The 26,251-nt window shown below is 42.8% G+C and overlaps 1 protein-coding gene across 1 annotated transcript in view; it reads left to right on the plus strand.

Moving 5' to 3' along the window:
- ADAM12 (ADAM metallopeptidase domain 12) overlaps positions 1 to 26,251 on the plus strand; it is a 324,013-nt gene that overhangs the window by 11,328 nt on the left and 286,434 nt on the right. The window contains exon 2 of the mRNA XM_074338816.1: positions 24,846 to 24,982. Within this exon, the coding sequence (XP_074194917.1) occupies positions 24,846 to 24,982 (137 nt within the window). The remainder of the gene's footprint in view (positions 1 to 24,845; positions 24,983 to 26,251) is intronic.

Below are 26,251 nucleotides of genomic sequence, written 5' to 3' on the forward strand. Positions count from 1 at the left end.
ACTTGTGATTTGCGTTAGCTCCTGCATCTTAGAAGAGGCTGAGCTAGGACCCACCTAGACGGTTGATTTCAGAGCCCACGTGGTGACCCACTGGGCTACCATGGAAAAAACCAAGACTTTCAAGGGCCCTTCCAATGCTGGGAACTTCGCAGCTGTCCCTGGGGTCTCGGGTTTGAGGAGAGACCAGCTCATCTTTCCAGGAAGGCCCTGACGTGGAGCATTACTTGAGACCTTCACTGCATCGGTCTTAGGGGCTTTTCCCGGCACTGGGCCCTGATAGGAAAGATAGGACCAGAAACCCATTTTCAGGGTCCAATGTCTGTGACCCTTTGTTTTTGCATTAAAGGAATATGTGGACTTGGGTAAAATGTGTTTTCTCTACAGGGGAAACTTACTGTTCAGTAATTACATATACTGCCTTCTGTTCTCTCTCACAAATAAAATGCAGGACTCACCCCACCCACATTCATCCATCATGGCTATAGAAAATATGTAAATTATAAATGCACATACGTGAGCATAGTAGTTATCTATTGCTGTGTAACAAGTTACCATGACCTAATGGTTAAAAAGTCCACACATTGCTGATCTCACCGTTTTTGTGGCTCAGCAATATCGGCACAGCTTAGCGGGAAGCTCCTGCTTCTTTCAGAGACTACAATCTAGGTGTCAGCCAGGGCCCGGGTCTCAGCTGCAGGTTGGAAGGGTTCTGCTTCCAAGCCCACACGCTTGCTGGCAGATTCCGTTCCTTGAGAGCTGTTGCGCTGAGGGTCTCAGTTCCTGGCTGGCTGTTGGCAGCCTTCCCTCACCTCCCTCACAAGCAAGCCTCTCCAGCAGTGCAGCTTGCTTCCTCGAAGCAAGCCAGCTTAGAAGGCAACAGTCAGCCAGAAAGACAAAAGTCAGTTTTTGTAATCTCATTATGGAAGTTCCCGCCATATTCTGTTGCTCATACCAAGTCAGTTCTCTGTAAAGGGGAGGAGATAATACAAGGGCGTGAATCCCTGGAGGCAAAGGTCATTGGGAACCATCTTAACAGTCTGTCTACTACAATGAGTTCATTATAATTAGATAATGAGCACTGTTAATATCAGGTACGACTTTGACAACTGGAAGCTTCTGTCTACAAGGGTGTCTCCTGACCAGTACAGGGATGCAGCGTCCTGCTAGTAAGGTGGTTCTGTGTTCCTGCTTCTTCATTCCTTAGCTGTTCCACTGTTCCATGTCCTTATTATTACAAAGCACATCGCTGCTGCCTGACAGTTCTTCCCCTACCATAACCTCCAGCATTTGGCCTAACTCCCACTTAGCTTAGCCATCACTTCTTCAGGGGTATCTTGTTCTTGGTCCTTGCCGCCCCTCTCCAGTCGAGGAGAGGTCCCTGTTAAGTGAGTGCTCAGCCCTCTCCATTTCTCCAGCAGAGTACTTAGCATGTTATCATCACGGGTTTGTCTCCCGGTTAGAGTTGGAGTTCCAAGGCGACAGAGACCACATCCATCTTACTCTCCGCTGTCCCCAGCACTTAACACAGCATAGCTGCTCGATAAATATTGGCACAATGAGTGAACAGCCCCACTTCATGTGCTTCTGTCCCATTTCAACAAATGCGGTTCGCTGAGCTCTACCCTTAAATGTTTGTCTCTGTGTGACATTTCATGTAAACGAATTAGCACATTTGGAAAATCGTTTTTAGAAACACCACGTGTCCTAGTATTTGGTACGGAAGAGGTAGTCAGTGTCTGTGAGTGATCTAAAAGAAACCACTCTAAAGAATCTTGTGAAATGAGTTGAATGTTATTTTTATATCGGGTAGAAAACGTGAGCTGATAATTTAATAAACATCAGACACGGCCTGTACCCTTTGTAGCGCCTTCCTGTGGGCTCTCTGAGAAGCGCAGAGATGGAAGGACATAGAGGAATAACTGCTCGTTTGGGTTTGGATTTTCTGTAGCTGGTGTCTAGTGACCGACTGACAATAAACTTAACTGTACACTCACGTTTCTTCTTTCCGTTCCCCCTCCCACATCAAACTTTTGATGTGATTTTGACCCCAATGAGTCCAAGTTCAATTGGGGGATAAAATGACTTTCTAAAACAAAGCTCAACTTCGTCAACTACAAAAGCGACAAAAAGCAAAACCCAAAACCCCACACCAGGCTTGTTTGCAAATCACAAATTTTACTTTGTTTTGTATTATTTCCGCACATTGACCTTTATTTATATCCACGTTGGAGAATTTCAGTGAATTGGAGAAAAACAATTTTATATACAGAAGTTTGAAAACATCAAAGTTTATTGTTGATAAACTCACTGTAGTTTTAAAAGCACATTTCTTAAAGTTGTGGCCTATTTATTTTTATACATTTTTTTTTTTACAAAATGTGTTATAAAAATACGTGTATTATAAAAATATATTATTTTTATAAATAGGACACAACCTTCTTAAAGCTGTGCCCTATTTATTTTTATAATACATTTCTCTCTTGGTGGTTTACCATCAATCTTTTGTAGAAAGAGCGTAAAACCTAAGCCTAGATTACAACATTTTGAAGTAGGTTATCAAAGGAGTAGTGAACGTGTTGCTGAAGCGTGTTCATATAAATAAGAACCGGTGGCCTAATGAGGCGTGGTTCTGGGAATAAGGATAACAAACTAGGTCCACAAATTAGCATGCCATTCTTTACTGTTTCTATACGGTTGTTCCTTGACCGACACGGGGATTAGGGTGCTGACACCCTCCCCGCGCTGTGCAGTCAAAAATCCACTTATAACTTTGACTCCCCCAAAACTGAATTAGTGTTGATTTTGCGGTTGTTAGACGGGGTAGTATTCTATAAAGGGCATAACTGTTTGGTGGTGTTTTCAAATCTTCCGTAAGCTTACTGATTTTTTTGTTTACCATTTTTATCACTGACTAGGAAAGTAGTATAACTTTTAACTAGAGTTGTCAATTTATGTATTTCTCCTTTTATTTCTATCAGTTTTCTTCACGTGATTTGAAACTCTTATTAGGTTTATACACATCTAGGATTGTTATGTCTGCTTGATGAAATGACCCATCTATCGTGAAGTGTCTTCTTTATTTCAGATACTAATTCTTTTCTTTAAGTCTACCTTGACTGACATTAATATAGCCACCTCAGTTTTCTTATGCATGTTATAGGCCTATGTATGCACGGAGTATCTTTTTCTATCATTATTGTTATTATTATTATGTTACTTTCAACTTGTCTATGTATTTATGCTTAAAGTGCATTTCTTGTGAACATTAAATAGCGGACCTTGCATTTTAAGCCATTCTGAGGGCCTCTTCCTTTAAAAATGGAACGCTTAATCCAATTACTTATAATCGAATTAGTATTATGGGGAGTTAAGTTCAGGATCGTGCTAGTTCTTTTACATTTGCCCAATGTATTTTTATTTGTTTTTTTTCTTTTCCTGTTTTCTTTTGGATGAGTAGTTTTAGTATTCCATTTTTAAAGTTATGTTTGTTAATTTGATTATGGTTATCTTTTAGTGGTTGCTACGGGAATTAGAACCTTTAATTTACGTCACTTATCAGAGGAGTCATAGAAAGAGCATGGTCTCGCTGTGAGATCCAGAAAGTTATCATGAAACTAGTATAACAGTGCTTTCCTCCAGTTTTATAGTTTTATTTTTACATTTAAATCATTGATCCAGCCAGTGTTCATTTTGATATAGAGTGAGAATAGGAGCCCCCTTTCTTTTTAGATGGCTACCCAGTGTGACCGCTCTTTTATTTCAATTGATTTGAATGCTACCTTGATCATGTACTAAATTTTGTACATGTTTTATTTGATTTCCTCGTTTTAATTCGCTTCTATTTAGTGCTATCATGGAGTAGTACTGCATGCTTAATTATTGCTACATGATCTTTCTAACATCTAGTAGATCTAAAATCCTCACACAGTCCTTTCAGAGTTTTTCTGTGCCATGTTATTTTCCATATAGACTTTAGAATCTAGAAGAAAGCTCTATAAATGTGAGCAGGATTGCACTGAAATTGCTGATAAACTCAGAGAGGAGCAAACACCTTCTAAAGTGTGTGCAGTGCTGCAGTTAGCCTTCCAGAAGCTACCTTTATGGTCTTCCCACCTGCTTTCCTGATGACTCTTTATCACCAGCTAGTGGCATTATTGCTATTGATTGTCACCACATCTTCTGTGCCAATTTTGTAGATTAAAATATTTCAATTCACATTTGAAATTCATTGCTGAGGTTTTCGGAGTCTTAATAGGCAAACCATTCTTCCCCTCTTAAATTCAGAATGAATTGATTACGCAGGAGGCTGAATGTGTGGCAGCAAACTGCCAGTTACTACTGGAAAGCTGATTGGAGAATTTGGCTCTCCGTCTGTGGCTGAGTGGGCTTGTTGGTTCCCGTCCAGATCTGAGAGTCATCAGTCTTGCTGACAATATGGGATCTTACCTCACAGGGTCACTGCCCTTATCAGAGGGCAGAGGGCAGAGCAGAATGAATGCCCCCGTACACAGATCCAAGAAGAGAGGGAGAACCCCGAGGGAACTGGGTTCCTTCTCCCAGTCTCCTGTCATGTAGGTCACTTTGCCCTGCCCTGAGGAGTTGGGCGTGGAGGGGGGACCAGGAACAAGTTCATGCACACAGAGTGGGAGGAGAGCCTCTTTAAATACTAATGCAGTTGAATTTTCCCCTCTTATGTTTATCAATAATTTGTGATTCTTTTCTTTTTCTTTTCTTTGGATTCTCAGTTCACATCCTTCGGTCACTTTGTTATTGAGGTATTTGTCTTCTCTCACTAATTTGTTAAGAGCTATTTATATATTTCACACTACCCTGTCGTGAGCCATAATTTTGGATGAACAGCATTATAATCCATTTCTTACTAAGCGTTTTTAGGTGTGTGTTTTTTTTCCTAGTTACTTTTATTGTCATTATAAATGGGATCCAATTTTATTGTAGTAATGATATTTTCTTGTATTGATTTACTTATATACATTCTGGACCTGGCCTGTTTATTAAAATGTCTTGCTGTTTTTAGTAGATGTTCAGTTGGTTTTCTCGGGTTTCGTAGGTAACTAATCATAGCACCTGTAATTTCTCTTTTCTAACATTTATTTCTCCGAATTCTTTTTTATTGCTTTCTTGCATTCTTTCAAATAAAGAATAGTTTCAGAAACTCGTGCAACTAGCAGGCATCCCTGTTATGTTTTGGTCTTTCATGTGAAGGCCCTTGGGTTTCACCGCTGATTATGATATTGACTAGAGGTGTAAGATGCAAATTCATTATTTTAAGGAAGAATCTATTTCTAGTTTTCATATAGGAATCTTTTAAAATCAGCATTGAATGTTGAATTTTATTGACTGTCTTTTAGGCACTTACTGAGGCACCATAGCTTTTTTTCATCTTTTAAAGATTTTTCAACTTTGTACATGGTCATTGGTTTTGCTGTTTATTGAGCCAATTTTGGTAACATCGTTTCCTGGAAGATACTGTATCCATGTTTTCAGATTTATTAGAATAAATTATTTGTAGTTGTAACTTAATTGTAAATTAAATTTGATAGCTGTAATTATATCCATTTCTTATTTACAATTTATCTTTCTCCTTGTTTGGATTTACCTGAGTTTGGGATATATATTTGGTCTGTCTGAGAATTGTCTTGGATTTATTAATCAAACCTATTGCCTTTATTTATAGCTTTTAATTCAGTACTTTCTCTTTTATTTCTTCTTCATCTTTCGTCGTTCTGTTTTTTTCCAGCTTAATGCATAGTTCATTTATATTCATATTTCTGGATAATAAATGCATGAAACTATACATTTTCCGGTTAGTAAATTTTTGACCCCACCCCATCCCGTATATTTTGATGTGTAGTATTCTTTAGATAGAATTTAAAACCTTTTCTACCTTTAAAAATATTTTCCTTTTTCTGTGCGAATTGCTATTTGAAGATTGACATAAGCTGGTGTGTGGGACGGAATTTCTGTGACCACTGTGAACTCCAAGACCACGGAGAGTTTCCATATAAAGATAGGAGAAACTTCCACCTCCTTATTTTGCCACCACTCCAAAATCAAATGAGTATAGATTTAGAATTTCATTGTTTGAATATCTTTTTTGAGTATTTTTCCAAAAAAAATTTCTCAGCAGTGGTTACCTGCAGCCTTGCCATGGTCCATTCCGTGGCATTCCCTTTGTGGATGGATGCGTTAGAAGACTTAGATGTTCATGAGGACTTTTTATCCCCATGAATACTCCCCAGAGCATTTTTGTTTTGTTTTATTTTGAAGAGCCAACCAGTTTATTCTCAGCGTGAAACTTTTTTTCCATTAAAACCTGATTTTAAAAAAAAATAGTGATGGAAATGGTGGTTAAATTTAGATGTCCTTTGCATGTATCATTGCCAGTAAAGAATACAGAATATAAAGAATTATGGGATGTTAGAGGTAGGTCAGAACCTAGGAGCTCACCAGTCCTGTTGTTACCAACTTCTGCATCATTCCCTCCATATGTGTTCACAAGCACCCACTGTGTGCCAGGTACTGTGTGCGGTTGCTCTGAGTCCTCCTTCGCCCTCCTCCCAGGACGTAAGATCACAGGTTATGGAGAAGTTGAGGTTTGGTGGAGGGCAGGAGCCCATTGCGTGAACCGCACCCGCAGTATGTGGGACACACTTGGGGTTTCACCTGAATAAAAATGCCTCCTAGAACCACAGTACTATGTTCTTCGAACCCCAAGAAGCCAAGGTGACAACCCATGAATCTGTCAGTTTTCAGATGAGGAAAGTAAGGCTGAGGTCCAATGACTTGTTCAATGATCGATGCCAAACTAGTGAAGAAGCAGGACCTTATAGAGGTAGAGATGACAATGGAAAAATAAACTAAGTAAATACATGCAAATATCCTTCCCTTTTTACAAAGTGTTTTTAATCAGTGTAAAATGATTTAAAATATGTCATCTCAAATGTAAAGGGGCTGACTTCCTTTGTGATTACATGTAGGAGTTGGCGGTAAATGTGATTTGCCTGACCGGAGCCAAGACCTGATTTTGTGATTTTGTAGACATGTGAAGGGTCATTATCCCTGGGGAATGCAGTTCCTAAAATAAGGGCAGCTGGAAGCCTACGGTGGCAGTTTGTGCCAGAGCAGTCAATTGGTTCCAGAAGGCAGTTTCCCCTTCTTTTTAGGGATTCTGGAGGGTACATTATGAATGAATCTCCCTAAAGGTATATGAACAGGGTCGGTCTAGACCTGCATTCCGTGACCTTTGTCTACTCACAAGTAGTGGCTAGCCTTAGAGGAGTCATAAATCTCTTATTTACGTTATTTAGCTACCAGAAGCCCTCACGTTGCTCAGGCCTTCAGTAAACAGGTCGAGTACTGTGCAAAGTAAATGGAAACGAGGACATTCTAATGTCACCACAGTGTCTCCTTGTTTTCTCATGGCCACGCCTATTTACACATGTTGCTTTCTCATCCCTGCATGCCTCCTCTCTGTGCCTATTAACCCCTGTCCCTCGGGACGCCTCCTGGACCACTGTCCTCTCACCTCCGCCCCGGTTCCCTTCTCCCCATGTGGTAAGCATTCCCCCCGGGTGCCCCACTCTCTTGGTCTGACACCTTTGTCCTTCCCACTTACACTGTGAAATCTGTCAGAGCTGGACATCTGACCTTGAACTCTCAACCCCAAAGGCCTGCAGCATCGCGGGTGCTCAGTAAAGTCTGGCACGTTAAATAATGATGCTGTGAGCTCGTTGGCATCAGAGTTCGTGACTGGTACATCTCCACTCATAAGGTGTTGCCTCCATTTGACGATAGGGAGATAGCAATATCTTCCTTTGAATCCATGGGCTGTGTTTGGTGTGTAGGAGATGCTCAAAGGTCCCATGGAGGGAAGGATGGCTATGGAACAGCAGAGAGAAGCCTGCTCTCTTTGTGGAAAAGAGTGGTGAGCCAATGGCTGGGGGGGGGGGGTAGGCATGACATACTAAACAGAGTTTGTCCTAATTAAAGACTCGTTAGAGCCTCCCTAACTGGGAAGGGAATAACTTGTTCCCCCATGGACACAGTGTTATACCTAAGGGCATCTCGCCTCCAGGCCACTGCGGGGTTCTGACCCGCTGGGAGGTCTGATCCTCTGAAGGGTGCCGATGCGTGCTGGGTCCTGAGAGACTCAGGCCCCAGTTCCTTCAGCGAAAATCCCAGAAAACTTGGTGACCGTTTAGTCACCAAATAGGCAGAGGGCCAAGTACAGTGACAGAAGGGAGGGCCCAGAGGCCTGCAGTGACCAGCGAGTGCCGTTCCTGGTCCACTCTTTGGATGTGAGTGAGTTTAAAGGCTCAATGAGCCGAAATGCTGGAATTGGGGGTGGGGGTGTAGCTGACACCTGAAGCCACCGAGAGCCTCTGGGGGCTCAGGGCCCTTCACTGGAGGTGAGGCTGCAGTGCCCAGATGGAGGCATTGTCTTGTTGATGAATGGTTGGCACTTTCTCCCTGGACCCTGGATCCAAACCGCCAACGAGGGAGCACTTTCATGCATACCATTTGACAGCTTCCTGACCTTGTTTCCCTCTGTCACACCCATTTGGCACATTTATTTAGCATGTGGTAGGCCCAGGGTACTGTGCTGGGGGCTCAGAGTAAAATAGTCGTCTGTCAGGAGGCCGTTCCTGGGTGGCCAGGTAAGGACCATGTGTCGTAGCACAAGGCCCTATGTCAGCAGAAGACACAGTGCTGAGGGGTCTCTGGGGAGACTCCCGGCAGCTCTCCAGGTGGGACTGGGATCTGTTGTACCTGGAGCATGCAGGGTGACTTCCGGTGAGGCACAGAACCCCCAATCCTTCCAAACTGGAGACCCCATTGGTTTGGGAAGGGCCAGCAGAGGGCAGAGCCGGCAGGAGCCTGGTCACAACCAGGCCACGTAGGTGAAGTGCAGATGGCTGCAGGGAACCTGAGGCTGGAGGGGACAGAGTGAAGGGCCGGGGCCCAGATGCCTGGCACTGGCTTTGTGCTGAAAGTGGGGCCTCTCGCCACAGCCCGACTTCTCCTGAAAGCTGGGTCATTGCCTGCCTTCCAAGTCCCATGTTGTGTGACTCAAGCCCCCAAGTTGGATACACCATGGGGAGTGGGGGGTGGGGTGCAGGGAACAGAGGGTGGAGATCCAGACAGACGGGAGGCCAGCAGGAGCAGGAATGCATGGGAGGTTCATGGGAGAGGGTGCGGGGGATTGGCTTACCGCAGTGCGCTCTGGGGCTGAGGTGACCACAGCAAGGTGGAGGCCCTGGACGTGAGCCAACCCTCCGCTGACTGCCAAGGGTGTGAGCTCTGATAAGGCATTTGGCTTCCCGGAGGCTCACCGCCCCACACCCCACCCCCATCCCCATCCCCACGCCCACCCCTTGGCAGAGTGGAGTGCTTACAACCAATGGGAGCATTTTGCGGTTGGGTGAGATGACATATGCAGAAAGCACTTTGTAAACCATGAAGCTCCTGGGATGACTGGGAGGGGTCTGGACAAGACTGCCATTTATAATGCGACACGCACACTCATACATACACACGGTCACTATGCAAAGCCCTGCAAGAAAGGAGCAAAGTCAGGCTCTGCAGCAGGAGCTTCCTAAAATGCCGGTGACATGACGATGTGGGGCAAAGTGAGCCTAGTTATGCTGAGAACACCGGAGAGCACTCAGGCAGCTGTCACTGTCCTGGGCCTAAAATCCTCCCCCTCCCCCCTCCATCTCTGAAAGTCTGCCCTCTAGCTGTGTGTGTGCGCATGCGCGCGCGTGTGGGTTGCTCCGTATGGCTCTGATTTATGCTGATACTGTCAAGTTAGAAAATACAAATTATTTCCACAGAAAATCAACGTGACAATTTCTTTGCTCCCCATCCAGCCCTTCTCACGAAAAATAATTTTGTGGACACACTGGAAAAGTTAGTAGAATTCCAATGTGTGCCAGTGTATGGACACTGCTTTCTTTTAGTTGTTTCAATTTTTCCATTTTCTTCTTGGGAACAGGGAAGGTATTGAAATATTTACAAGGATACCATTGGCCAGACAGTGGCAAATCTCTCTCTCACAGACTGAAAGCTGTGTGTACATGCTGTCAGATGGAGGAAAAATGAAAAAGATGGGGGGAAAGGAAGTCTGCAAATATGTGGCTTTTTGACACTGAAAACAAAATACCTTTCAGTAATTTTCAGTCTTCATCTAGAAATTTGTCATTTAGAAGTAAAGGCCCGTTACCTGAGCAAGTTTGCATACAGAGAAAGTCATTATGTGAACTTTTTCTGCTTTTGAATAGCGCAATAGGCAAACTTATATGTGTAGGCATTGTTACAGATTTGATGTAAATGTGGTTTTCCTAGATGGAAGAGATACTCAGGACTTTCAAAGTTTATGAAAAGCGGAGTTACCGTTCTTGATCGTTTCATTCGAAAGTTGGAGCTTTTGAGGGGAACCTTCCTCTTTGCATAAGGAATTATGCAAATGTTTAGCCCCGAGTGGATATATTTGGGTTCTTGTCCCTTGTAACAATTGCACACTAAAAACAGGCATCTCTGGCTGCGGCCCCCTCATAAACCCAGTTTTCTTTAACATATTTAAAAAGCAAATGATTTTGGTATTGTGGTCTGCTGCAGACATCATTTGTAGTTTAGCCAGGTTATTATTTGGGAGCTGCAAAGCTCTCTAGGTATTACATCCGTATATAAACCATGTGTTAGAAAGATATAAATTCAGTTTTGAAATATTTGTTAGACTGCTTTGGGCTTTCAATCCGTGCCAAACATGTGCTCCGGTGACGGATGGAGTCATGTGGACCCCTGAATGAATCTCTTTATTGTGCATAGAATTTGTCTTCCAGCAGTTGGGTTAGACAAGCTTGGAGATTAAGAGGTTTCAGTTACTTAAGAGGTGTGTTCTCAAGGGAGCTTAAAATCTCTTTCCCCCCTTCAAAATATGTCACTGCGTTATTTGGCCTCAAATTCTGTGCCATAGAAAATACTGTCATACTCCCTGAATTGATTGAGAATAATTGCATTTCAGGCATTCTCATGTTAGCTCCAAATTTTGAAACTAGAATATGTTCCTGAGAATCGATTGAAAATTTTTGGCTTTGTTGGCCAGAAACTTATTCAAGGAAGCCTGGGTCTAGGACTGCCAGATAAAACAGAGAACTCTTAGTTCCATCTGAATTTCAGATCAACACTGAATACTTTTTTAGTGTAAGTGTGTCCTCAATATTGCGTGGGACATACTTACACTAAAAAAATCATTTGTTGTTTATCTGAAATTCACATTGAACCGGAAGTCCTATTTTTGTTTGCTAAATCTGGCAACTCTACATAGATCCCAATTTATTATTTGCTCACATAAACAGTGACCATCAAAGAAAATTCCTCAGTGATGCAGGTTTTGTGAGTTTGAAAGTTCGTGTGCCATAAAGATGGAGGAAATGTCAGTTCCAGCCCTTCAATAGAATGAAAACTAATGTTCTATTAGAACAAAGTCTAAAAGTGGACCAATAGATCACATCGATTGCTCTTCTGACTGGACTTGGGTCAACGCCTTTTTCTTCTCATATACTCCCATTTCCTCATGTTTCCCCTCCTTGTATCCATGTCCTGCAGACAGACCTGAGGTATAATCTAAGAGGCCATCCGCTCCCTTTCCCCCTAACATGTGAATGCCCAAATCCTACTGCTCGAAGCCTGGTATAATTGGCACCCCTTTTTGAAGACTTCCTGGGCCATCTCAACTGCAATCAGTGTTCTAGCTCAACTCTGATGGTTCTTAAAGTCTCCTACCTAACTTTCTCAGTCCTCCTTACTAGACTTCATGCTCCCTGAGGGCAGAATCAAGTCTCACTTAAGGAAAGAACATACAGCGTGGAAGCTGGGGTGAAATTAATGCTCAGAAGAAGGTTTCTTCCTTTCCTTTCTTCCCTCTGTAATGGCCGCTTCTAATTGAGCCCCGCCATGGGCCACGTGGTAAGCCAAAGGCTTTCCATAGTCTCGTCTCCTCCATTACTAACCCCATTCCAGGGGTTAAGTACTGTGTGCTCCATTGTATGTATTACAACGGTCCCACCTTGGGTGAAAAGCAGAGCTCGAAGTGTCCTTGACTACACGGAAACCTGAACAGCTGTTGGCTGTTACCCCACTACCTACATCCCACTTCTGAAGAGCAGAAGAGAGAGCCCCACTGGCCATGCGAGACCAGCCTCCATGCTTAGGGGAGAATTCTGGTTGACTGAGTACTTATGTGTTTGTTTGTTTGTTTGTTTGTTTGTTTGTTTTAGAAATAAGCCTGTTGACATAAATTCTTAACATGAAGTTTCATGTAAATAGAACAAATTAGAACAGTTAAAATCGGACAGTAGATTTGTACAAATAATCCCCAAATAAGACATGAAAATACCTGATAAAAATGTGAAAAAGTTTAACTTCAGTGACAAATACACGCTAAAACAAAGAAATATGGTTTTTTCTTTACACAGGGTCAATTCCTTTTTATAGGGCTTTTTCTTTATAATGATTGGCTGCTGAGTTGTCAGTGGGCCAGGGCCCAGTCATTGCTGAATCAATGGAAAACAGTCATGATTCAGATTCAACAAAGACCAGGAAGAAGCCCAGCTTCCTCCCACCCTTCAGCCCTGCCTCCTGCATTGGTTAGTGCAGGGCGGCCTTGGAAAATCATACCTACTTTTGTTGGTTCAACTGTGCTATCCTGTGTGTGTGACCAGCAGGTGAAGGAGGAAAGTATGGCACGAGCTTCCAGTATTGCCAACTGTCCTGTCCCAATGGTGGCAGTTGGATGACATATTAGTACTAATTTTACAGAGAACCAGAAGTCCATTTAGAACAATTAATGCATCATTAGTGTGAATTTTAAGCCAAGCCAATGACACTCAGCCCACAAATGTATAGCTCTGATAAGATACTTGCTGGCCAGGACGGGATTGGCTAGTTCTATCGTCTGTGGGAATAGATTGGAATCAAGCTGGGTATTATTGAGAGGAAATTGTTTAATAGTTCCTAAACTGAACACTTTTACTTGGTTTGGTTATATCTGTATAAGATGAAGCAAGTGTTTAAAGACAGTGAAGCACATTTTTCAGTTTCAAAAACTGAGAACAAGAGTATTTTTTTTAAAAAAATTAAATTTATTAGAGTAACAATGGTCAATAAAATTACATAGGTTTCAAGTGTACATTTCTATAATACATCATCTATATATCACAGTATGTGCTCACTACACACAGTCAGCTCTCCTTCCATCACCATATATTTGACCCTCTTTACCCTCTTCTACCATCTCTCCTCCTCCCCTTACCCTCTGGTAACCACTAAACTATTGTCTGTGTCTATGAGTTTTTGTTTCTTTATTAGTTTGTCTTGTTCCTTTGTTGCTTTCAGTTTTATGTTGCACATATGAGTGAAATCATATGGTTCTTGACATTTTCTGTCTGACTTATTTCGCTTAGCATAATAATCTCAAGATCCATCCACATTGTTGCAAATGGCAATATTTCATTTTTTCTTATAGCATAGTATTCCACTGTGTGTACATACCGCATCTTCTTTATCCAATCATCCATCGAAGGACACCGGTTATTTTCACACCTTGGTCACTGTAAATAATGCTGCAGTGAACATTGGAGCACATATATCTTTACGGATAAATGTTTTCAGATTTTTTGGATATCCAGGAGAGGGATTGCTGGGTCATATGATAATTCTATTCTTAAATTTTTTGAAGAACCTCTATGCCACCTTCCATAGCAGCTGCACCAATCTGCATTCTCACCAACAGTGTATGAGGGTTCCTTTTTCTCCACAGCCTCTCCAACACTGAACAAGAATATTTCTAATCAAATTAAAAATGTTCCTAGGTCATTCCGTAGGCCTAATAAACATTTGTTAAATCAGATAGAATTAAAACGTCTGTGAACTCAGGACTCTAATCCTGTGTTACAATAGCTTTGATCATCCTGTTTCACTATTTCAATTAAGATTCCGAGTTGGGTCTTCCAAATTCAATGGGCAAAGTCAACAATTAGAAAATGAAGAGTTGTAAAAATCCCATCTGCCCCTACCTCCAGAAGGCCACCTTTGCCCTTGGTCGTTAGGGTTTGGGCAGGCATTCCCTAACTAGTTCCCCATCCTCACTTCACTTCCAGTTCCACCTTGAAGCCAAGACTCCCAGTCTTGCCCTGTCCCATGCCCATCCTGCCCAAACCACAGGGTCTCTACAATGGAGCGCCCGGCAGGTGGAGAAGGGGGGAACCTTCCTGTCCTAGGGGCACGAGGCATGCGTGTGCCCTTGCTGTTGTCCTCTGGAGCTCCTATTGTATTTTCTGATAAACACACATGGGGTTTCAGGTCTAGAAACTGTTACCTGAGTTAAAACTCAAAGTCCGTTTTTCGTATAAATAAGATGGAGAGTTCTAAATGGTGGTGTGAGTCAGCTCCATTGCGAGTTAATAAGCATTTCAGAGCCAGCCTTTGAGAACTCACCGAGGCTATAGAAAATGCATTCAAGTTCCAATCATCAGCCTGCGCTCGCTAACTTGGGGTGTACGGTGCGTGCCCCCTGAGATCTAGCTCTCCCTTGGCTTGCGTGGCAGATGCACCTGAGTAGAGAAGGAAGTAGCAGGCTTCCACGACGACAGTTCCTTTCACGGTCCCTTAGTGCTCTGTTCTGATCTACGTTGGCTCTTCAGAAAGGATTTCGTGCTGGGAAGATAATGAGCAAAATGCCTTAGATGAGGATTCTGGTTGACTTGCCAGTTCTTTCTCATTAAAAAGAAGTAAATTAGAATTCTGGTTTATAAATAAGACTCATGTGGGTTTGGTCCTGTGCAGTGACCTGCAGGGGACCAGACATTACTAGGTGGCTAAAAATCAACCTGTCAGAACCTCCAAGATGGGAACCAAGCCGCGGCCCCCTTCCCCATGTCATTAGGATCATGAGGCTGTGGAAACTGTCCATTTGTTTGCTAATAATTCGTTAAATAAATACTTGTTTGTGCATAAGGCTATAGCAGTGAATTTGACAGACAGTGCCCCTTAGATTGTGAGTGGCAAGGTGGACATAGACAAAAGCATAAATAAAATAAGTTCAGGTGCTGAAAAATGCTATGAAAGGAGTAAATAAGACGGTGAGCTGGAGAAAAAGTTGAGTTGGGATGAAGAGTCTTTAACTCGGGCAGCCTCTCTGAGGTGGTAACATTTGAGCTGGGACATGAGTGATGAAATTGGAATTTGGAAACGGTTGAGAGTAGAGTCTCCTCAGCAGAGGGAATGGCAGATGCAAAGAGCATGGGGTAGGACATAGCTGGGCATATGAGGGGTCGCATGGGTGGTCAGTGTGGTCATAACAGAGCAAGCCAGCTGGAGAGGTCAGGGGATGAGGTTCCAGAACTTGTAGGACTCAGGAAAGAATTTGGATTTTATTCCCAGTGTTTCCTGGCCAGAGGGGTTGTTTATTTATCCCGGAGTGTGGCTGGGGCACAGCTCCGAGAACCTGGCCGTGTGCGTTGGCCTCCTGGCCTCATGATTTGTTTGGCCTTGGGCAAGTTGCTTAATTTCTCTATGTCTCCAATTCCTCACTTATTAAATGGGGATTAACATGATAGGGCTGTTGTGAGGTTTACACAAGTTAAACTTATAAAGCAGGGGTGTCCAAACTTTTTTCAACGTTTTTCACCAAGGGCCATATGCGGTAAAGTACACAAACAGCCGGGCCACTCACTCGAGGTGAAGTACGTGTTGCCTCACCTGGTTTATTTAAGTAAACTAAATATATTTTTGGAATTTGCTGCGGGCCAGTTAACAATGGCTCATGGGCTGCAGTTGGCCCGCGGGCCGCAGTTTGGACACCCCTGTTACAAAGGATTTGAATGGGGTTTGCTGCACAGCAGCTGTTCAATTCATGTTTCACCATTGTAATCTGTAAACACGTATGGATTCTGTAATCTGTGCTCAACATAGCATTTTGCCCAATGAATGATACTTTTATCCTTTTGTCTCCAGCCTTCACATACTCCATTCTCAAGCAGAGAAGCTTTCCCATATGTGTCACATTTACTCTGCTGAAAAACTCTAGAATGCCTTTCCATTGCATTCAGATGAAACCCACCCTGATCCAGGCCTGTCTACTTCGACTCACACCCCTCTCCATCTCATTACTCACTGTATTTTAGCCAAACGACTGCCTATCTATCCTTAGAACCCACTAAGCTTTCTACTGCCGTAAGACATTTACGTTCACGTTGTCTTGATGGAAAATCCTGCCTTAGAGTTCTTTTCTCTTGTCAAATGTTTCTCTCCTTTAAGGTTGGGGAGGCAGAACTTGCAGCTGATGAGTCTACCTGGAAGGATTCAGTTAAGAAGTAGGAGTGTTTTTAGGAAACAAAAGAAAGAAAAGCGAAGCTCAACACACCCAATTGGAGTTGTTGACGATGTGCAATAAAAAAGGTCTCCGTCAGAGCAGTTGCCCAGCCATGTGCGTTAAGGAGCGGTGAAGGTGATGGTATTGGCAAGACACGCAGGGTTGAAATGGTTTGTTTTCTGAGTAGGGGATGGAGAGGGATGCTTTGATTTTTAACCTTGCTGGATTTGAGGTGATGTGGTAACAAGACATTGAAATTAAATGTCCAGTAGATATTGTAAATACAGACTGTGCTTGAGCGAATTGGCCTGATAGAAAAGTACTGATTTAGGCAACATCACTTGAAAGTTAATGAGTTCTCTGGGGGACAGTAAGAGTAGAGGGGCAAGATGACCAAGAACTTAAGACTGGAGGGTGTTCAAGTGCCCCAAGGAGGGAAAGAGGCCAGAGGAAGGAGCATGTGTGGGGAAAGGCAAGACCTGGTCAGAAGTGGAAGAAAACCAGGATCATCAAGTGCTGCCAAATCAGGTTTGTGTTTCAGCGGAAGGTCGTCAGTGATGACAAATGGCGCAGCGAGCATGGCGGAGAGTGCCGTTGGCTGGGACAGGTCGTTAGTATAGGTGCGGAACGGCTGTTCTTTCATTGTTATTTAATTCCATTTAATATGTTTACAGTAGTGAGTGGAATAGACTAGTTTCCATTTTTGTCCTTCTAAAAACTGCCCCCTGGGGTATAGATTTTAATCATTGGTCCCATTTTGCCCTTCTATCATTTCTTGCAAACTTCGGAAAATTCTGACCCCACCTCCAAAAGTCTTACAGATGAATTTCTGCAGCATGTCTTTGTCCCTGTTACAAGGCACAAAGTGAATTAATGCATTTGAAATGTAAAGGGCTTGGATCTGCCATTAATTCTGCCATTTAGTATTGAGTAACATAAGGAACAACCTGCATAGCTCTATGGTTCTGTCTCACCATTTGTACAACGGGACTTGTGTTAGCTTCCACTGACCAGCAAAAAGGTATTATGTATAATGTAAGTTAATTTGCAAATGATTTTGCTCCCCACAGATGGGAGACACTGTGGGCATGAAACGTTATTTTTATGTGTAGTAGAGACAACATGTGCTTGGGGTATGAATATATTTGAAAATATTTATGGGAAGTTATAACTGGCTTTCTCTGAATTATAAAACATCTTTTCAAAATTGTAATTGTTCTAAAGTACTTAGTTTCTTTTATTTCCCAATGAGTTCTGTCCTCCAGCCTGCTCAAGACTGTGCATCTGTGATGCCAGGAAAGCTGGTAAGAAAGTAAAACATTCAATCACTTGGTTTGTCATTATGACTCAAGTTGATTGATTTTTTATAGCTTGTTTTTTATCCATCATAAGAGTTTATCCATCATAAAAGTTATATGTGCCAATTATAGAAAAATCAGAAATACCTACAAACATAAAGAAGAAAAACATCATGAATTCATAGCCTCACTCTCAGAGGAAACCTGCAAGAGCATTTCTTCCCAAAGACTAATTTTTAAAAAACAAAACAAAACACGAGGCTCCGTGATATCCACGTATACTTTGCATCTATGATGCCCTTGATGCTCTTGCCAGCCCTCTGCAGTGAGTGGTGATCCACACCTTGCTGGAGACAAAAAGGACCTAAGTATCAAGGAATGCAAGACCTTGCCCGGGGTCATCCATATAGAGCCCGTGGTGACACGGGAGGTGTCTTCCGACTCAAAATGCTACGTTGCTGCCTTTGCACCACGCTGCACACGATCATTCCGCCTGCGGTGTGGACAGTGACAAGCTTGGGCTCTGAGAGGATCTGCTTCTGTTTCTGCACCCTTTTATCAAAGTATTTATGTGACAGTCGCTTGGTGTCACCTTCCTCAATCAAGCGGCAGGTCTTCCTTTTCACTGCTCTGCTACCCAATATTGCATTGTGGCCAATAATTTAGAAAATTTTCAGTTTTCATTGCAACGCGTTGTTTCTGTGTTTTCTAAAGTACTCGGGAGGATGGAGAGGGGCCTTTGAATTGCTTTAAGGATCAACTGTTGTCACTTACCTCTGCCTTTTTATACTCGAGCAAACCTTGTCAATTACTTTGGGCTTCTTGCCTGACTGCAGTTACCATGTCTTTTCCTCCATCTGAACAAATAGCAATGTTAGAAGAGAGAGGGAGGGCTGCCACTCCATTTGGCTGATACTTGGAGCCCTCGGTACACACCAGGCATCTCTTCAGTCTTCCCAAGTTGAATTGTTCCAGAATGACATTATTCTTGCAAGATTCAGATTAAATTTTTAAAATTGTTAATAGGCTCATAGGACAGCTTTAGATTTATAGCAAAATCAAGAAGTTGGTATAGGTGGTTCCCATACACCTGACATCTAGGTCCCCTGTTTTTCACATCTTACTTTACTATTGTGCATTTATTACAATTAATGAACCGATATTGACTTAATATTTTCAACTAAAATTCATACTTTATTGAGATTTTCTTACTTTTTGTCTGTTCCTCAGTCCCATCCAGGGTCCCATATTACATTTAATCGTCGTGTGTATCTTTTTGGGCTCCTCTTGGCTATGACATTTTTTCAAACTCTCCTTTTTTGGATGACATTGAAAGTTTTGAGCAGTGCTGGTCAGGTTTATTATAGTTTGAGCCTCTATTAGCATTTGTCTCGAGATTAGACTGGGGTTGTGGGGAGTAAGATTACAGAGGTATTATTTTCATTACGTCCTATGAAGGGTACCTACCATCAACAGGACTTACCACTGTTGAAGTTGACCTTGGTAGTCAGGCTGAAGTAGTGTTTTTCAGGTTTTTCCCCTGTAAAATTCCTCTTTTCATATTAATTTTTCCATGGTTCTTTTGAGCATCCTGAGCTGTGTCATTCTAAAATGACATCTCTAGTTTCCACCCAGGGAGAGATGAGATGAAAGAGTGACATTGTTATTTGGTGAAGACTGTAGATGTGAATCTGAACGAAAGAAATATTTTTTGTCCTTATGGGAGTCTTTCCACCATATTTCCCTGAAACAAGGAGCTGCTCACTTAGGTCTATAAGATTTTCTTTAGCGCTCAGCTATTTGAGGCTAAGGAAAATGCTTCATGAGCTTCCAGGGTCTTGTCCCCAGCTTCTTTTGCAGCTCATTAAGACCGCCTCAACTCCTTCCCTCCTCCACACACACACACACTAGATTTTCCAAAGACTATTTATCTTAATATTATTTTTGGTGCCTTAGATTGATTCTCCTCTCTTAGGTTCATTAGATGTTGAGAATGATTCCCCTTTAAAGGCGGAACTCCAGGTAAGATGTTTACATTTTATCTTGTCTAGCAATCTCTCTGTTTCCCCAATGGCCCATTGGGCGGCCTACATAGACACCCACCTGCACCTGAACCCCGCCATTTTCTAATGATTGGTATATGGTTGGTGCATTCACACTATTAGCATGGTTTGATTAGACAAACCCTACGTAGAAGTCTGGAAACTTGGATTCTGATACCCTAAACTGATTTCCTATGTTAAGCTTTTTGAAAGCCCTTTGACTGCATGGAATTACTTGAGCTTCTTTAACCCAATGAGAATCATGAGGGCAGAGAATGTGTTCCCATATTGTAGCGGGCAGACCTCAGATGCACACCTTGACCAAGGGAAGAAGTCAGAGACGAGTCAGGACCAGGACCAGGTCTTGTGGCTCCACAGAGTTCATTGTTCACTATCTCAGCCGTTAGGTGGGCATCAGTGTGGTCTGCACCTCCCTTAGTAAGATGGGCGGAAAAAGCTTGGCTGGAGCAGGGATGGGGCAGGACTTAACAGCAGCCAGGCTTTGAGTGATTCACCTGGTGGGGATCTGGTGTCACTTTGGTGGTAGTGGGGGGAGGGTGTCCTCATTTTGGCCTTTCCAAGACCTTAAAAGCCATTGCTGCAAAGAGTTTTGCCTATGGAACTGGATCTATAACTTCCCGCTTGACCAGCCGTAATCAGGTCTGAAGATGTCAAACTTAGACAAGGAGACAAGTGTAGTGGGAACACGCATGTCCCAGGGGAAAGCAGAGCTTATTGTCACAGAAGATAATTGTGGTAGAAACCAAAATATCTAATATGCTCATTTCTACTCTGAGACTGAAGCAAACTGGCCATTGCATTAAAATGGCAAAAAGCAGTGTAACAGGTTACCCACCAGCAACAAGCTGAAGTTCCTCCCCAATATCAGCTCTTCACATTTTTTATTTAGGCAGCTGAGTTCTGTTGATGCCCAAATGCTATGAGAGACAAAAATGTATGCAAACTGTGTATTTTATAAGGTCATATTTTTTCCCTGTTTCTAGGGCTTGAATGTACCCATCATTCAAGACTGCCTTTATGGTTTGTCAACAAGATCACTCCATAAAATACATTCTGATATGTCACAGCTGTGTGTAATTTTTTTTTAACTGTCTGTAATTTATTCTGTCTATCCATGCAGCACAAATAAAATTTTTATTTCCATCATCTCAAAGAAATACCAGTGTAGAAATACAAAGAAAAGCTCCTAAGAAATAGTCTTCTGACTACAGATACTGCTGGGGGAGGATACCGTGCAACCAATTAAAAAGCTGAGAGACGGCCTCATTATAATGTATATAGATAATAAGTACCATACTCAGCAAATAGCACAGTCACTCAGTTTCTTAAAAAGGTTACACAACATTCTACAAGTGCTGGCACAGTCTGCCTCTCAATTCTCCTGGGAATATATACAGATAAAGCCTCTCAGAAGAAAAAACTCCAGCCAGAAAGGACTGCTTTTGCACTAAGATGCTGAAATATGGAGGTGAAAAGGGCTGGAACATGTTACGTTCAGGAGAGTAAATAACTGTCTTTTTCTGCTGCTAAGAGTCTTAGAGGAAAAGGGTCCAGAGGACTTAAGGTGTCCTTGGTATTCGGTTTGTGCAGCTGCGGCCTGGTTGTCAAACAGGAGGCCTCTCAGCTTCCACAAAGTCAAGGCTCTGGAGATGCTGCCTCTCCTAGGCCCCCGCCTGGCAGAAGCATCTGGACCACGAGACCTGGAGTTTGTGGCACCATCTCCTTCCTTCTGAGACGCACAGCTTCTCAAGCGCGATCTATTAAATGCAAGGGCTTGTTCTCCCAGTGCCTGAGACCTGGGTGAAAGTCCTCCAGGCCTTTGAGCATTGTGACTGGAACCCCCCCAAGCCTTCCTGTCCTCCCGCTGTGGTGGTGGTGGCAGGTGACAGAGGACTCCAGTTTGAGAACGCCTCCTCCATCCCATTGAACAGACCCTCAGACAGTTGGATTTGTGACGAACCCGTGGGTCTGGCAATTCACTTGTGTTGGAAACTTAACTGACAACTGCTAGGAGTAGCTTATCATCGGACGAGTTTGTTTACTTAGAGGAAATTTGGAAATGCTTGCAATCACTCTTAACAGTTTTACCTGACTTTTCAAAAGTCCAAAATAATGGCCATGGTAACTCTTGACATGTGGCGTGGTTTTCACTGATTGAGGGGAAAGTTCAGACAAATCTCCGTTTTATACTCCCTGATTGCTAATATTTCAAAGCCTTCTTAACCCAACACAAATAACATACCAGCTCTCTTTTAAGATAAGTTTCATTAGTTGCACTCTGTTGTCCAGCTCTGTAGGGGCCATATAGCCGGATCAGAACTCACTTTGTTTCAGTAAATTCTAACACGTGGGTCTCACTGAGGGCCCTGAGCAGGAGGCCCGAGGCCCTAAGCTGTTCTCTCCCAAAGGTGAGAGAATGATGCCCACGAAACCAGCTGGTGTTATTCGGGCTTCAGTGTATTGTCTCCCCAGGGCATCGCCACACTCTGCCTCATTTGATGGCAAAAGGAAGCACTCACTGTCCCCTGATGACGCGCTCTTCCTGTGGCTCTGTGTGGGGCTGGATGCTTCTCCTCTTCACATGTTAGCTTACATGCTCCTCGTCCCAACAACAACACACAAAAAGGTCTTTCGTCACCTATCCATCAAGAGCAGCCCTCCCGCCACTCTACCATCACCTCGTTTTTCTTACTAACTTTTTATTTTGAGTTCAGTTTTGGTTTATGGGAGAGTTAGAGATGGCCCAGACGGTCCCCGTGGCCCTGTTGTTAGAGTGCTGGCTGTTCTCTGAAATGGTCTTATTTGTTCAGTCGTCTCTCTCCCAATACAATACTGGAAGACAGGAAAGCAGCTTTATCTGTGTTCCTCTGTGGGGACAGAGTCCCAGAGAGCAGTTTCCAGGCTCTTGGCCTCACGTGGAAAGGTGCTGGCTTGGTTATTAGATGGCTGTCAACTGTAATCAGATGGCCATCAGCTGTTACCCGTTAGCCATTAGCCACTAATATAACTGCTGTGGCTACGCTAGGGGGTTGGTTGCTGGTTGGCAGAGAAGCAGATGGCAGCTCACAGATCGTGTGGCTCCTGCTCCCTGTGTCTCCAGCCCAGCCGCCAGCGAGACTATAGTGGTATGACTCCCCTATCCATGGCTCCGTGGGTGTTGCTTTTTAACCTGACCGTATCCTGCGTTCTTGTGCAGGGAGCGGGACCAGAGTCCCTGCATGACACCGTCTCTTAGATGCACAGAACAGAGCGAGCCGAGTGTTCCGGGGTGAGACTATGTCTAGGAGATGAGGGTCCCGGCAGTGTAGGCAGAGGGCCTGGCTCCCCCAGCTGTGAGAGAGTGCTGGCCTGAGGCAGGGAGAAGGGGCTTTTGAGTGGAGACATCAGATCTAGACTGACCCTCTCAAGGAAGGCAGTTAATAAACAGTCGTTGAATGGTGAGCAAGAGAACGAATGAATGAACACGAAAGTGGGCAAACTGCTGGACCTGGGTCCCACAGTGGATCTGTGGTAGAGGTGGCACCAATGCTGATGTATGTCTTCCTCCAAAGCCCCAGCTGGTAGCAATGCTACACTCCCTCAGGGCATATGGAAATCAAGCCACTGGGCAAGGTTCGTTTATTCAAGATCTACGCACTGCCAGCTGTCCCTCTGCAGCCAGGACTTCTGATGTCCCCCATTCAGACGGTCCATTCTTTCCACCTCCAGCCAGCCCTTCACCAATGTCCGCAGCTGTCACCACCCAGAGCCGGCCCCTCTGCTTGCACAGCCAGAACCTTCATCTCTTGGATACGGGTTCAGCCCTGAAGACCCAGCTCAGCCCAGCCCCGAGCAGCACAGGTCTCCTGCCCTTGCTCACTTATGCTCATGGTCCCCTCTCCCCCTCTCCTCCCCACATGTCTGAGGGGCTCAGCTCACATCCTTTGCCACTGGCCATATTCCCAGCTTTTGGTGCATCCCTGTTCCCTTGGCTCTCAGCACCTGAGAATTTTAAATGTGTTGTGACCAACTTGAGAGTTTTCCAGAGAGGCTGTGTGAGACAGTTAATACTCGAGTAGTAATCCTTTCGTAACCTGAATATAACTGCAGACTTCCACATCGAGAATGATAAAACGGTGTGGATTTAAAAGTATTTGGGGAGCTGTAAAATGTCTAGGATTAAAATTTCAATACCATTTGTGCCCAATAAATGTGAACTCCTTAGTAACTTAAAACTGTGCTATTATGAGTCAGGTCTGAAAATTATGAGCCCTGGTTGAAGAAATAGGAATAACATGTGAAGGAATCTGCCCCCATCCCGTACCTTGAGGGATATTCTGTGGTCACAACAGAGAAAAGGAGCGTGACCTCATAGGACAGCAAGCCCAGAGAAATGACTGTATTTGTTAAGAAAGTGATACACTCTCCAGAAGAGAAAAATGTTATACTTTCCATTAGGATTGTTTATGGAAATTGGGCTAAATTGAACCCGTGTCGGTATATTAACTGCTTGGACAGACAGGACCCCAGGAAACAAGATCATATAATCGTTTATTGAATGACTTAATTTTTTTTTCATACACCAGTCTAGTCAGTCTGTACTGGCAAATTAATTTTGTCTATAGCATCACTCGCTGCATCATATAAAATTAGCCTCTGTGAATGCGGAGAGGGGGGTGGCATTGTGCTTGACTCATTCCCTGGTGCTTAAAGAAATGGATTTAGTCTTAATGCAACTAAAGCCTTGAGACTTTTCCTAGAGAGATGATCTTAAGCAAAGTGTTAATTCATCGTTTAGAAAGTCACGCTTGCACAGTTGTGTGGCTTGTTGAAGACAGAATTATATACTTTGACTAGTATAATCACCCAGCACATCCATAAGTCTTGAAAGAAAAATGTTAGCTTCTGTTTTCTTCAAGTTACAAAATTTTATGGTTAGATTGACAGAGATGTCCTCCCTCTTGACACATGTTGTGATTTAATAGATTATGGTGTTTCCCTAGCTTTACTCAGCTTCCAGATATTTCCACTGAGTCATTTGCATCAGAAGCTTCTGATGCCAAACTCTTCCTGAGGAGAATGAAGAACGGGGCTGTTTTCTTTTTGATGCAGGGGTGAACTTGGGAAGCAACTCAGCCCCTTCCGTGGGACAGGCCCAAACAAGGGACCAGGGAGGAGCCTATGAAGTCGTCAGTGCCTCGTTTTTGAACGGAGACCTCTGGAACCCAACGAAGAGCCTCGACTCAAAGGTCGGTTTTTTATTTGCTTTTTTCTTTACATCAATGGCTGAAGTTTTAAAATCACATTTACTACAATCATGCTCTGTCATTCAAGTTTTGTCTTTATTTTAATTGCTCACTTCATCTTCATAAAGTGAAATTTTTATTCTTGTGAACATGAAATACAAACCAATTTTGATGTGTCAGTTCCGATGAGTGGTGTCATTTGCATGTGTTGAAGGTTATTTTTCACGCACACGCCTGGAATTATGTATCCAGATACGCACTTTTGTGTTTTGCTTTTTTTTCTTGAGTCTAGGGTATTTTTCTGTATTCGTGTCTAGTTCATCAACATTTTGGTTTTATTGATCGATTATTGGTAGAAATATTTTAATGCAACTTTCAAAAATTCAGTTTGTAATGAGTTTTAATGCAGTTTTACATGTCATTTACTTGGCCATGTGTTTGATTTGAGCCTTCTGTGATGTAAAAGAATAATATAAAATAATTCAAATATTCATGATTAAATTAAATATTTCAGTGAGTCTTATCTGCCAAATCTACATGACTTCCTTAAATTTCAGAATTTGTGGAAAGAGTTGGAAAGTGATAAAATCTATGGAAATATGAGCTCTTTGGAGAGATCAGACAGATGGCTTTGTCCTTGTGTTATGTGGAACTATTTTTTAGGTTATTTTTTATAATAGAAAACAGATTTTTTTTTTTTAAGAGTGAGATTGTGAAAATTCTCTGTAGCTTTCTGGAAGGGCTGTAGTGGACCACCTTTAAATGAGTAATAATAATATGGGTTACATCATTAATTGATTTTCTAGAGAGCTTTCAGTTGAAAGTGAGCATTCAGAAAAGTCAGAGGTTTGGTTAAAGGATCTAAATGCCAAATCTGCACTTACAAAATATTTCTGTTTCATGGAGACTGTTGCAAATTGAATACACAAAGCACAAGTCAATCAGTGTGGTGCTCATGTTTCCTGGAAGAAAAACTTAAGACATTAAAGACCATTTCATTGTGCCATTAATCAGCAAAATTAGACATGATTTGATAGATGCAGAGACAGAGAAGTAAACGATTTCATAAAAAAGTACATCTTTAAAATATCTATGGGCACTAATTAATAATACAAAAATAGGGAACCACCCAAAGTTTCTTGGGCAATGGAAGCTGTCACGGGGGCTTTCCCTGGTGGTAGGGTTGCCAGATTTAACAGATAAAAGTACAGATGCCCCATTACACTTAGACTTCAGATAAACAGTACATTTTTTGAAAATATATATACAAGT

This window comes from Rhinolophus sinicus, linkage group LG07 (assembly GCF_036562045.2).
Source record: "Rhinolophus sinicus isolate RSC01 linkage group LG07, ASM3656204v1, whole genome shotgun sequence".
In the NCBI taxonomy this organism is placed as follows: domain Eukaryota; kingdom Metazoa; phylum Chordata; class Mammalia; order Chiroptera; family Rhinolophidae; genus Rhinolophus; species Rhinolophus sinicus.